Here is a 14818-nt window from a genome sequence, read left to right on the forward strand (position 1 = left end):
TTTGCTGGTCTGGAAACAAGGTTGCCGGTAAGCTCACCGGCACCCTTGTTTCCGGACCGGAAAACTGTGTGTTTGCCTGCCATGACCGCTTTGCCCGTCCGGTCTGACCCTGCCGGGCGCAGTGTCCATGGTAGGCAAACACTTCACGGAAGCGCAGGCACCGTTGGCACCGGCAGGGTTACTGCCAGACTCGAAATGAAGCCCATAGTGTTGTGTATTTTAGGCAGGGGCTGAAGATGTGTCGGCTTATTCGTTGACTCTTTCTTACCTTGTGCCCTGGCATCACATGGAATATTGTTTTTTTTAACGGGTATAGGTGGGGTGTCTGTGCTGCCTTCTGCTGACCAAATGCACGTGGTGGTGGTGGTGGTGGTGTTAAATATCACTGCACATCTTGGCGCTGGATGGATCATTTCAGCTTGAGGCTAGGTGGCAGTCCTGGCATTTCCTTTCAAAGTTTGGGGAATGGGCAAGTTTTCAGCAGTTTCTGAAAGGTTAAGTGGTGCTTCTGTATGCAAAGTTTTCTAGGAATGGTGGGTGATCATCGGAAATCTGGATCCTCCTTGTGTTTTCCTGTTCTACCAGAAGACCACAATGAGGGTAGCAGCTGTATTTGAATGTAGTGTCTTATTCTAGACATAAGGGGTGAAATGTCACCATGATTACTTCTTGGCCTTTTCCTTGGGTAGCCCAGTGAGTGATGCAGAGGGTTTTACCTGAAACCTGTTTCTCCCTAAACTAATGAGGGTCCAGAATGCTGGAGTGATATGATCCCATCTTTTCAGTTGTAATAGTGTAGCACTGGTGCTTTAGAAGTTAATCAGGGAGGGCTATTTAGAGGCTGCTGCCTTCTGATTTGGAAGGACTGGAACCGGTTAAACAAAGGGGGTTCCTACGACCCTTTTTCCGTGGGATTCCTCCACCCAAGTCCAGGCATCCTTAGTCCCACAATGTCTCTCAATGTATTCAAAGCACTGTAACACCTACTGTCTCGGTCTCATCTGGAAGGGAAACCTAAAGGTTGTCTCCTTCTCTAGCTCCCCAGCGAATTTTTAATCATCAGCAGACCGTTTTCTACACTTGTCTCTCTCCCTCTTTTTCTCCTGCCTTTCTCTCTCTATCCTCCCCCTCTCGCCTTTTTCTCTCCTCTCCTCTCTCTGAGATTTTCCTGCTCACCACCTCGGTCTCTAACTCCACTACAACCCTCTTCTCTACCGGTCTTCGCTCCTCTCCCCAATCGTTTCTCTCTCTATGCTCTCCACACTCCTTCTCTTCTCCCTTCTCTGTACTCTTACTCCCCTATCTACCCTCTGTGTCCTGATCGTATCACTCTCTGCGCCCATCTCTTTCAACTAAGCGCCCTCCTGTTTCACTCCACCCTCACCACCACTCCCACTAATGACTTGCACCCTCTAAACATCCTCCTACCATACACACTCTCTGTAATTCCCTCCTGCAATTTCTCTCGCCCTCTCATTATCTTTCACACACCCCTCCTCTTTACACTACACACAACTGGCACCACTCTCCCTCACACAAAATACCTTCCCTGCACTCTCTCAAAACACTGTACAGTTTCATCAGCACTCCGGCACACCATCCGTCCTCTACCTGGTCGATTGATCTACTTTTTTTTTATTTTCCTTCCAGGAGTACATGTATCAAAGATTAGTCTATGCATTATATCTTGTTTGTGCACATATTGTGGCACTTTAATTTGATTCCTTTCATTAACTCCTTCCCCTTTACCAGGGTCCCACGCCTTTGCCCTCCCAGGCTCTCTCTGGCTCCATCGATATTGTTTCATCTATTTTTTTTTCTCCCCATTACATATCTGTTTGTGTCTTTTTCACCTTCTCTCTATTCATTCTCTCTTGCAGGCTGCATAAGCTGCAGGCTTAGTGCCTCAACTGCTAATTTACAATGTTGGATGTGTTGCATCAGCCATCAGAGGATAGGCACTCACCTATTAATAGTCACTGATGTCTGGTGCTTCGCTTGCATGTTTTGAGCTGGACCCTCGCTTCCACATTTCAAGAAGGGGCTCAAGATTGCTCTTCAAGGAATGGTTCCTTCCTAACACTTAGGTCCACACACCCTCTACTGCCCACCTTACTGAGACCTGGTGATCCTCTGGTTGCTTGATGTTCACATGTTGCCAAATTGCCCATCCTCTCCCAACCCCCTGCCGCCCCGGTGTTACCCACCCCCTTCCTTATATCTCTACTTCACTCACTGTGTCCTTTCCCCTATGACTTGTACTGCTCTTTGTTGCTAAAAGTAGGCATTATTGAGTAAATCCTGTCTGTTTTAGCATTACCTAAAAGCTAGTAATGAAGGTTTAAATGTTTGAGATTATTGCAGCACTGATGCTTGTAGACGGTGTAATGTTACTGCACAATATTGTAGTGGTAAAATTGCTGCGCTGTGCTTGGGTTTGTCACACGATGAATGTTTACTCTTTGGCAATGATGGTTTTCCTTTTTTTTTCTTTTGTAGGTTTGTTCTCCTGGCATCCATTTCTGATGTCTATGGCTGTGAGTAAACCATCTGAAGGCTATGTGCACAATATTACGCTTGTAGAATCTTTAAAGGGGTTATCCTTCCTGCCATGACCTCTCTCCCGTGTGAAATGGGACTCTATCTGTGGCAGGAACAGTGTGTTCTGTCTCTATTTTAATTTCATAGATGTGTACATATTTCTGTGCATCTCAGCTGATCATCTTTCTGTTTTGCTTTCGTCTTGCGTCTGTTTGTCACTTTGTTTAGTTGAAGTGATTTTAAGGTGATGGTTTAACACAACAAAACCCTTTAAATTTGTCAAGTCTTGGAAGGTACACCACCTTAACTCTGAGCCCCCCTGTTGCACAGCTCATGCCAGTTTAGGTATTTTCATATATTCAATGTTGTTTAGCAGGTGATTTCCTTCTAAGCCTAATAAAGCTATTTATTATCAATTTATTTGGCATGCTAGATGGGCTTTTTCTATACAAAAAGGACTTCTAAGATCAAGGTTTGCCATGTGAATGAATCGGTAATGGCCCAAAATGTCGCCCTCACAATTACGACGACTGAAAATGCTGACTTTTCTTTTTTAGACCCCCCACCCTTATACCATATATGTATATGTGGGGGGTATGTAATATAATAGTAATATGGAGAGGTACGGGGGTCTCCCTGTAAAGACTGGAGGGGGGTGGCTGTACTCCTGCTCTCTATATAGTAGAGGTGAGGCACAGAGGACCCCAGCCAAGATTCTCTATTGTTGGTAGCAATGGATGAGCAATCAAGGCCTAGCTTCTCAGGAGGTGATATGGGCTGGTTCTTAAGTACAGTGTAGGCCTCAAGCACCCACAAAGGAATGTCCGCACACTGTATTAGTTAAAACAGTCTTTATATAATTAAGGTTCAAGGTTATATACACAATCACAGTAACTCACTTTGTGCTCAGTTAATCTACAATGGCAAATATATACAGTTCTAAGTGGTACCACAATTAATTATTATCAGATTTCATTAAAGTGCATCAACTGCACTCTGGTCAAATGCCACACAAATCAATTAATAAAGGTAATCAACAATAGACATAGGAGGAAAGCAGTTGGTTAGAACAATTGGCAGAATACTGGCCCGTTACCTAGACACAGTTCTGTGTGGAGATCCCCCTCCCCCCACCCACCTGGGCAACCTGTAAGCTAAAGACGTATTACAAGCCCAGTCCATATATTGTTCAATGAGTCTTATTACCTTCTAAAATGTTTCTTCCACCCCAATGTACCTGGAATAGCAGAGTTCCTCGAGGAGGCTTCGAGGGACCCTTCTTGAGTGACTCCCTTTAAAGTAGGAGCCACGGATCGTCGATGGGCCTCGAAGTAAGTGAACTCGGCGTCGAGAATCCTCAAAGGAAGTTTGGCGGCGTTGAGGCAGCAGCTTTGGTCCTGGCGGTGCTCGTTGACTACGAGTCGAAGACGTCCTGCGGGGCACCTCGATGCCGATAGTTCAGGACCGCAAAGAGTTTGTGAAGAACTTTGGCCCAGCAAGGGTGTTGAGTCATCCGGCTTCTCTACAGTGTTTGGGTGGCGGGAAACCCACCGGCGGATGCTCCTCGGCGCGTCAACGGACTGGCTGTCTACGGCAGGATAAGGCGGTCGGCGGTGCGGACGAGCGCGTCTGGGAATCAAAATGTGTGAATCAATGGAGCGTTGTGGCTCCGGGCATCAATGGCACGGCGTGAAGTGGTCCCTGCTTCTGGGCAACATGGCTTCAATGGGCCTCCAGCAGTTATAGCAAACCTGCGAACCCTTGTCGACGACAGTGGATGGAATGTCTGGTGATTCTCTTCGTTCTCCTCAAAGGCCCCGTCTCCGGTCGGCAGCCTGTCGAGGGTCTGACTTCCAGAGAGGTTTGGCGAAGATTAGCGGTGCTTGATGGTCCCTCGGAGCTCGGGAAGAGGGCGCCTCTAACCAGGTCCTCTCTTGGATCAGTCTCGACGTCACGGCGGCTTTCAGATTGCGATGAAGGTAACAGCAGTCAAACTTCTTCTTCAGGCTCGGCTTTGAGATCAAGCTTCAGTTTCGACTTCAGCTTCTGAACGATTTCTGGCAGTGAGAGGCTCCCAGATATACTGTTGTTCTCCCATCATTCTGCTGGGTCACACTCGGGCAACCAATCACTCAGAAGGGCATTCAGCAGTCAGTCAGCCAATCGGGCATACAGTGCATTCAGACCATTCTCCTCCCTGACAGACACTCGCAGCAAGGAATGTGTATTGGGGATAAGTACCCAGCCATTCAACACTACACACTGCATTCATACAAGTTTCGGGCAGGGCTGTCTCCGTCATTGTGTTTCATACCAGAAACCAGACATCCACAACAAGAAGGGCTTTTTGGTCACAGACTCCATTCACCCAGGTCCCACCCACAGGGTGTACCCACAACATACAGTCACTGGGAAGGCTCCAGCCAGTCTGGCTTGGACTTCACTAAAATACCATATATGGTACTACTACCAAACAGCCAGTCAGGGGGAAGGGACAGAGTCAGGGCTTCCCAGAACTTTGGGAAAACAAGGTAAGGGGCAATAGAAAGGAAAAGGCCACAGGGGCCATCTTGTTTCCTATCAGGAATCGACTGATTCCAATGGCAGGGCCTGGGTAATCCAAAATGGAGGATACTCCGAGCACCTGTCAAATTCAGCATGGAGCTGCCACTAGCCCATACCCTTCTCTGTGGGCCACACACAGGTACCCAAAAACATACACTAGGGGCACAGGGTTGTACCCCCACCCATGGGTGCCATAAGGGTATCCCATGTGTCTGTACACCAAACCAAAATAGGAAGAGCTGCGCTGCCAGGAGTCCCACATGGACTCCTGGGCAGAAAACAATACAGAACACAAATGAAAAAGGACTACAGGACAAGGACAGGGAGGCCCTGTCCCTCCAATGAATTTCCAGCATCACACTCCCCCCACATACGTATGTGGTGTAAGGGATTAGACCACTTTTTTTTTTTTTAAGTCTGCATTTTCGGCTGTCGTAATAATAGTGGTCGCAATAAACCCATAGATCCGAATGAATCGCCTGTCTCAATCCCGCATTAAAACAAGGGCATCATGAAAGGGGGGACTACCAAGAAACCACTATGTTTTTTCCTAATTTCAAAGCCCTCAGGCCGTGGGATATTGTCTTGCTGGCACATGTAATTACTACTTCTGTGGAAAAAAGGAAAATCCCGCAGGTGAAATTGTTTGCAGGCAGCTGAGGGCATTTTAGTGCTTGTAAACCCAGTACAGTGCCTCTTTTTGATCTGAAGTCCCAGCTGACCAAATGTCTAAATGGCCTACGTGTCTTATGCCATTGCTTGAGTTTTGATATTTTAGCCAGATTGTGGAGAGTGATAATGTTGGAGGGCAATGTACGTAATTATTTTGTTATACTTTCACTCTTGTCCATTTGCTGAAACCAAGAGCACCTTCCCACTTTGCCCCCACCCCCTTCTTTTTCATCCTCTCCCAGGCCATAACCTTACGTTTTTCCACTTTCTACACGTTCATGAGAACTAAGACTACAACATCTGCGGAAATGGGAGTAAAGGGGGATTTTAGGGCATACAAACATTAGCTCCCATTCTGGCCTGCAGTATTTTGTATTCCACTCAGTCCTTAAAAATTATTTTCAAGTGACTCTAATTTGCAATAATCCGGGCAGTTTTTCATGCTGTGGTAAATGTGACTTTGATGTATGTCAATATTTGCCTAGCTACATCAAATTCAGTTGTCAATATCGATGATTTACATGTTACCTTTTAATATGGGGTATGGTGGTAGAAAACAAGTGAAATATACCCAACTATAAAAGGCGAACTCAATGAGAGATTGTTTTGTATGAAAAATGCATCTGTTGAGTAGGCTAGCCCCAGAGATTCTTAATTTCAAATGTAAAAACTGCCAGTCGTTGGAGACTACTAATAGATGGTCTCTTTATTTGGAAAGGCAGTTAAGTCTTGGTATATATAGCCAGTCCCCAGTGCATTTGCCTAGAATGAGCTCTGTCCACCAGTTCCTTTCCTGATGCAATGTTTCAGCTATGAACTATGTTTTGTGGAAATTAATGTTTCCAAGCTCATCTTTTCTCCCACCTTACATCAGCGAGTTGATTATGATTTTCATGTATTTTACAGTATATAATCAATTAGTGAGGCCTACGGGTACAGAACCATTTCAAGTTTAGAAGCGGTTTCTTATGCAGTCTGGGATATTTTCTAAGAAATCAGACTTGCATAATGCATATTTCCAGTAATACGAACTAGAGTACAGTGCATTGCTATTTACTGAACCAGCAACCCCTGCTCTCGTTTATTTGATTTTGAGTCACAATGGCTGATAAGTCTTGCTTCATCCCTTGCCATTATGTTAATCTTGGAAATGTACTGTGACAAATTGTGGAAATTCGTACCTTCTCCCCAAGGTGGAGCTCCACTCCCCCACCTCTGAGGCTAGGGAGGTGGGCACATTTCGGGATACATTCCCTAGGGGTAGAGGCAAGTGTCTTCTTACCGGGTGGGACTCCCCTTTGGGGACACAGACTCCTGTTGCTGTGAGAAACTCTCCAGAGGACATTCTAAAATAACCTCTTCAAACCGTTCCTGGAAAAATCTACATGAAGAAAAAACAATGTGTTCTTGTCAACAGGAAATGGTAAATCTTCTTTTTAAGTATAAATTACTGTGGACGAAGAAGAGCAAAACCCACCGGAGACAGAGAAAAAGTAGCAGGGAGTTGTGTCAAGAGAGCCCCAAGGATACATAAATCCTGGAAGGGGAGGAGCCTGGTGATGCGTGGGGAGAACCTGCAAGTCTTTAGCGCTGGCTTGAGAGAGAGAAAGACTGGATGCACAACGTCCTGAAGCTGTGAGTACAAGAGGCAGAGAGCAACTGGCTGCAACCTGTAGCGAGGAGAGAAATGGTGCCGAACACGTGGTGTCCTGGTCCAGCTAGAGAGAAAGAGATGGAATTTGTTGGCGTGACCACAGAAGGCTCGTGGTGGACCAAGGGTCCCTGCAACAATGCTGAAACCACTGTGTATCTACATGCAAGGAACAAGCTGGAATATGAAATACCAAACGGCCACCTACCAAGAAGAGATGGAGGAAAGGACACAGATGGGACATGAGACCAAGCTGGAGAGAGAGAAGACTGACCCCGAATAACTAGGAAACCCGGTGACGTTATCCCTAAGAACATCAGGTAATAGGAAAACGGGAGACCCAAAAGCGCGACAGTGAATCATTATTGGAATGATCCTACTCGTCCCAGTCAAGAGAAAGATATTATAACTTTGTCACAAAGAAGAGTGAATGAGAATTAGTGTTGGAGTACACGTACACACCTCAGTCAAGAAAAAAACATAGCAGTGTTACAAAGAGGAGTGAATGCGAACGGTTATGGGAGTGATACAACTCGTTTCAATAAAGGCAAGGAAAGTAATCAAAGAAGAAAGCAAATTCATAAAGGAGAAGTTTAAGAATACAATTGGAATAGGATATACGACCAAGAACAAAGATCAGAGAGAAATCGAAGACTGTGAAGTGTGTGTAAAGAAAAGAGATAATAAAAAATAAAGACATAACTGTCAAAGAGAAAGGAGCAACGCTTTGTAGAGGATACCAAGAGGTGAAAGAAAAGCCCAATAAAGTATGGAAGGAACAATGTAAACTCATAGAAATAGTCACCAGAGACTATTTAAAGATCAAATATTGAATACAAGTTGGTGGGAAACCAAACCCCGGGATAAGGGAGACAGTCTCCTGGTCTGCATTTGTTCAACTACTCGTAGGGTCAAAAAAGGGTTAGTTTGGGATGGTGGACTGGTTATTTTCAAGACATTTGCTGACTAGCACCTTTTCTTTATTAGGCAAGGATGCCTCAGTGTAGGGAAAGATGGGAATTTTTCTTTTTGTTAATAAAACAAAAGTTAAATGGCTAATCGGCGTCCGCGTCCTTCTTCGGACCCCCCCACCGTAACTTGTTTCTAGAGGCTATAACCCCCTTTGTATAGACACTCCTCAGCCATGTGGCTTCATGGTGGTTGAGACCGAAACCTAAGTGCAAGGATCCCAAGGAAACCAAAGTATTCTTTGGTTGCGATTCATCAGTCTTGCTCGAGTGTAATCTTCCAAACTCCCACATAGTCTTTTATTACTGTGATATTTGGGCACCTTAAGTTCTTTGTCCCAAACAACAATCCTGTTTACAAAGACTGTATTGCTACTGTGGTGAGGAATTCATATTGCATCCAATTTGACCTCAAAAGACGGATGTTTTTTTTTCTCAACAAAATTCCCCAACGCCTTTTCAGTTCTGCAGACCATCAACCAGAATTCTTTGATATGCCAGTATTATACTCAGAAGGATTATATTTCAATGTATGCAGTATTTATTTTTCATAAGGTCACTGCTCATAATCACTGTGTTTCAGGTGGGTGCAGTCATGAACACCAGGAAGTTTGTGTCATAGGAGGACACTCTTTATACTATTATGTACTGGTGCTGTGAAGACCACCTGTTTTTTTTTCCTCTGGAAGCGCAAACCTTTTAATAGGATACCAATATGGAACCATATAGGGAGGGTGATCATAAGAAGGCTTATTTACTCTTTAGGCCCCATCTTCCGGTTATAGTGGCTGGTTCTTTATGCCTGGTACATGTGCCATTCCTGCTGTCTAGGTTTCTGCAGGTATTGATTTTTGTAATTGCATTTGAGGATTAAGGATGTCATGTCTAACAATTCACATATTTTATTTTTACTTGTGTGTATAATTTCCAGGGATCATTGGCTGGCTATCTGTTGGGGAGGGACAAATGAGAAGGTAGAAAGGTCCTTCTTAGCAGGTGGGGAATGGGTATCGCTATTTTGTGGGTCATTTGGCGACGCCTTTTCCCCCCGTCCCCTCCATCTTTACTGTTAGGCTGTGGGTTGCTAGTCACCCTGTTAATTAACAATCGAGATGTGGAATCCTTTACCGCACAAGCATTTGTACAGTAAAGTGACCCGCTTTAAGCGGGGCTTGAACAGTTCCCCTGATTGGCTTGTAGTGATGTTGGTGAGGGAGTGGAGGGATGGGTGGGAGAATTCTGATGAAGGAGGCAAGTAGAGGGAAGGAGCAGAAGCAGAAAGGGGCACAGAGTGTGGGGGGGAACAGAATTGAGGCTGTTGAAAGGAGACTGATCAGAAGCAGAAGGGGGCACACTTGCCATGTTGTCAGGTCATGGACCGAGATTGTAACAAATGGCCTGCTGAGCCAAAGCGTGCTCCTCTTATGGTGGATTTTAACAGCCGTATGGCAGCAGAATCTAATGACCAGTTATCTTGGAGGATTTAACCTGCGAGGTTCCTCCTATCTACTACTTACAGGGAAGTTGCAACTCTGATTGCAATAAGATGGGCTCAGAGATGAAGTTGTGGGTACATACCAATGATATGCAAGCCCTTAATGGCAGGACAACAGACGATAGCTGGCAGAACTCGGATTAAGGGGCCACCACAGGGAGTTGCTAATAAACTAGTTGTATTGAGGTTGAACACTGTGTGAGAAAACTGAGGGTATTCTCACTCCTGGACCACTTGGATTCTCTATGCAGGTGGCCCGAGAAAGGCCATCGCTATTAGATGCTGAACCTGGGGTCAGATGCGAGGGAGGATCGCCAGGGTGGAGGGTTCTTGAGGAATAGAAGTGGGGCACCGTTGGGAGATACATGGTATCCCCTTTTCCTGTTGGTGACCTACCCAACCCTTCCCCCATCTTCATGGGCTGTTTTAAGTCTGTTCCTCTTGTTTCTCCCCATTTGACACTTGACAGTACTGGGGCGAAGAAGAGGCAACTAGGAACACTGAAGACCACGCTCATTTACCACTGATGCTAGGTCGAGGAAGAGACAACGGGAAAGCCTATGTGTGGAGAAGTAGCAGAAGCAGCAGCAGGAAGGCCGGTGCGAGTGTGGTGTGGGAGCTGGTGCTCTGTGCAGCAAGCCAAATGTAACAAAGGGAGCTGTGTGGAGAGGCTGTGCCTTTTTATGTGCGTTCAAAATGCTCCTTCCCCTGTGCTGAGATGTGGACACAGGGGTGGCCGAGGGGCAGGTGGAAGACCCCCGACGTGAGGAGCAGAAGGCTGCACAATCCATGCTGCTGTGAAGCCTTTGAACATGACCAGTGAGTTTCTATCCATTGGGAAACCCGGTGTGTGAGTGTTAAACTTGGTTGTTCGAGGAATACTTTGTATCATAGAAGTCGTGTGTTTGATGAAACAAACTTTCGAAAGTCTCAGAAGGTTATACATTCCTTTTGGAGTGAATTAAGGAAATATTACACCACGCGTTGAACGAAAGGTGATCTGAATGCAAACCATGTGCTTTTTGAATATTGAACTGAATGAGAATCTTAACAAGGGCAACCCGTGTCTAGAGTACAATTCAGATTTTTTGAAAACTGAACTTGGTGAAAACCTCACAAAGGAGCAGAACTGTTACATACTGAGTTTATAAGTAAAGCAGAACTTCAAGTTCAAGTAAAACTACGTACCAAAATGAATGATACTTTAAAACCAAGTGAAATCAATTGTACTGTATCGTAAAGTGAAAGGAACTTTAAAGTTTGAGATTATTTCAATACAGTCACCGGTTCCACATACAAAGAAGGCACAAGAGGGAACAACCAACTTTAAAGAGACAACAGATATTTTTGTGCTGAAATTAAGTATTTGGGAAGGAAACCCTGAGACGGGAACCATTTATTGACTGGAGACCAAGGTTCTTTTGTGCTTGCAACTGTGTTACTTGGGGAAGAGAACCCCCGTATACTAGTTAAAGCTGTATTATCCCAAACTCAAGAGAGGTAACTTTGAGACTTTTTGTTGGAACTGCTTTATACTTGGTGAAGGAAGCTGGAAGAGGCTCAGACTTTTATGTTGGACACGGTTTCTTTTGGTTGCTGACATCCCTACACATATAGATTAGTTCTAAGGGCAAGTACAGGTTTTGGACACAGACGGATTCTTCACTTGAACTCTTTGACTCAGACTTTCCTTTGTTTTATTTAGGTAGGGACATCCCACCTTAGCGTGGGGCAAGTTGGGCCTTTTTCCAGCCTGAAATTTGAGTTAATAAAAGTGTTTTTATGTAAATATTGAATCTGTTGCAGGTGTCTTGCTTCATGATGCCTTCACAGATGGTGTCAGGAGTGGTATGCGGTTCAACTGATACAAATTGGGGAACCCTAAAATTTGAGAAGCGAAGTGCCAGAGCATCAGAACCCTCAGTAGCCACTCAGGGCTCAATCAAGTTTGATATATGTAGTAATGCGGATGAAACAATTCCCCCAGGAGAAAGGAGTCTACCTATTGATCTGATATTGATTCCACCCCCTGATACATACATTAGACTAGCACCCAAGTCAGGATTAGCATGGAGATTTGGGACTGATGTCTTAGATGGGGTAATAGACCCAGACTTCCAAGGTAATGTTAAGGACTTACAGAACCACGGAAAGGACCCATTCCTGATCCACCAAGGAGATAAGATTGTTCAAGGGGTGCTTGAGAAAGCAGTGTTCCCTAGGCTTAAGGAAAGATCTGGGGAGTAAAGTACAGAGAGGTGGACTCAAGGCTTTGGGGAGGCTGACGAGACCCTACCAAAAGTGAAACTAGAAAACCTATAGAGGAAGAACCCAAGACACTTCCTGATTTAGCTTTTGCTCAGAGAAATGACCCCTTATTGGCTGAGGCATTTTTGCAGGCAGTATCTAAACCTGTGGGTTTAATTTAAATCTTTATAGAGAAGATAGCACTTCGGAGGAGTCATAAGCGGGTGGTATTAGAGATAGCCCACTCCCATCTGACTGGAGGTCATCTGGGGCAGTTTACGACTCAAGCACAAATAGCGAATATGCTCTATTGGCCCGGAATTTAGGCCGCCATTAAAACCTTCATTCAAGCATGTGCAGTCTGCCAGAAAACTAGCACAGATATACCACCACCCTTGAATCCGTTACCAATAATTGAGGTTGCATTTTTCAGGATTGTTATGGATATTGTGGGACACCTGGAGACTTCTAAACTGGGGGAATAAATATATCTTAGCTATTGTAGATTACGCCACATGTTATCCAGAGGCCTTCCCCTTGAGAGCTAACAAGACACAATAGATCTTCAAACATCTACTCCCTTTTTTTTCTCCAGGGTGGGGTTTCCGAAGGAGATCTTAACGGGTCAGGGCTCAACATTCATCAGCAAGCTTATGGGGAAAGTTGAATAACTATTACACATTGCTACCCTTAGAACATCTGTGTATCATCCCCAAACAGATGGTCTAGTGAAAAGGTTTAACAAGACTCTTAAGAATATACTCCTCAAGTTAGTTGATCAAGATGGGAAAAATTGGGATCAGATGATACCTTGGGCCTTGTTACCATTCGGAAAACCTCTCCGGCCTCAACAGGATTTTCCCTTTTGGAACTCCTTTATGGACAAGAACCACGGGGTATCCTGGAAATGTTGAGGGGAAACTTGGGAGGAGAGAGAGGCAGCTCCAATTCCCCTCTCCCAGACTGTGAGCAGGTTGAAAGAGCACATGAAGGTTGTAAAATCTCTGGTACAGGCTCAGATGTTAAGGCACAAGAGCAACAAAAGACCTCTTATGATAAAAAGGTTTCACTTGGTTCCTTTTCAATATTTCAAAAGGTACTCGCCCTGTTGCCGACTTCAGAAAATAAACCTGTGTCCATGTGGCATGGACCATACGAAGTAATAGAACAAACTGGCCCTTGTAATGATAAGATCTCACAACCTGATCGCTACCTTAAAACACAAATCTATCATGTCAATTTGTTAACGAAGTGGAAAGAACATCCCAGGGAGTCAATAGACATATTAACTTGTCTCTTGTTCCGAGGACACAGAAAGTAAGGCCCTAATTTCATCTGACCTGGATAATAATCAGAAACACGATCTATATGAGCAGTATACTGATGCATTTCGGGAATGACCTGGGTTAAGTGAAGGGTACTTATATCTGCACTCCCGTAAGTAAAGTTGTACACTTAAAACCGTATCAGTTACCTGAGGCAAGGGAAGAAACTGTAATTCAGGAAGTCAAAACCATGCTAGAGACTAACATCATTGAACCTTCTACTAGCCCTTGGTCCTCTCCCATCGTGTGGGTGGCCAAACCTGATGGAAGTTGGAGATTATGTATAGATTTCTGTAAATTGAATGCCATCTCTACTTTTGATGCTTACCCAATGCCTCATATTGATGATCTGATAGATCGGCTGGGTAATGCTGTATATCTGTCAAGACTCGATATCACAAAGGGATATTGACAAGTTCCTTTGCATGGACCTGATAAAGAAAAAACTGCCTTCACCACTCCCTTAGTGTTGTTTCAGTTCAAAGTCTTACCTTTTGGGCTGCATGGTGCTCCTGCAACATTTCAGAGACTTGTGGATAAAATCTTACAACCCAACTCAGAATTTTGCAGAGCCTATATAGATGACATTATAATTCATAGCAAGGCATGGGAAGTTCATTTGTACCACCTCTATACTATCATGAGAGTATTAAGAAAAGCAGGGTTTACCGCTAATCCAAGAGTGCAAGCTGGTCCAATGAGCTGTAAAGTATCTGTTTTTTTTGTTGTGGGTAATGGTACTGTCCAATCACAACAGGAGAAGGTGAGGGCCATCCTAGAAACAGCCCCTCCCAAAACAAAGAAATATCTGAGGGCCTTTTGGGGATTAATCGGGTATACCGCAGATTTATTCCAAATCTTTCAAGTAAAACATCCAGACTAACGGACAAATGAAAAATGCTGAGCCTCAAAAGATCAGGTGGGAAGAAGAGGATGAATGTATCACCTTGAAACAGGCCTTATGCCACAGCCCCGTTTTAGGCTTAGCCGACTTCTCCAAAGAATTCATTCGTCAGACTGATGATTCCTTAATGAGACTAGGAGCTGTTTTTTCACAACATTTTGATGGATTTGAACAGAGCTATTCTGAACGGAGGATAGCACAGGGACAACGCGCTGGTCTTGGAAACATGACCATGTAGAGCAACAGAGGTTCAAATCCTGGATCCGCGCATAGAAACCGAAACCAGGTATGGTATTAGGTATGTTTATAAAAAAACAATTAAATAAATTAAAATGAAATAAATTCCCATTTTATACATCAGCAGAAAGCTGTTCCCTAGAGAGAAAAACTATTCAGTCGTTGAGCTAGAGGCACTGGTGATCAAATGGGCCATAATTCACCTAAAGTATT

General features: G+C 44.5%; 1 protein-coding gene across 2 annotated transcripts in view; it reads left to right on the top strand.

Moving 5' to 3' along the window:
• Nucleotides 1–14818, top strand: part of CYB561D2 (cytochrome b561 family member D2) — a 124760-nt gene that overhangs the window by 84227 nt on the left and 25715 nt on the right. For both annotated transcript variants that reach the window (XM_069644053.1, XM_069644055.1), the window contains exon 3: nt 2500–2537. In XM_069644053.1, the coding sequence (XP_069500154.1) occupies nt 2500–2537 (38 nt within the window). The remainder of the gene's footprint in view (nt 1–2499; nt 2538–14818) is intronic.

This window comes from Ambystoma mexicanum, chromosome 2p (genome assembly GCF_040938575.1).
Source record: "Ambystoma mexicanum isolate Mex_15411 chromosome 2p, UKY_AmexF1_1, whole genome shotgun sequence".
Classification (NCBI taxonomy): domain Eukaryota; kingdom Metazoa; phylum Chordata; class Amphibia; order Caudata; family Ambystomatidae; genus Ambystoma; species Ambystoma mexicanum.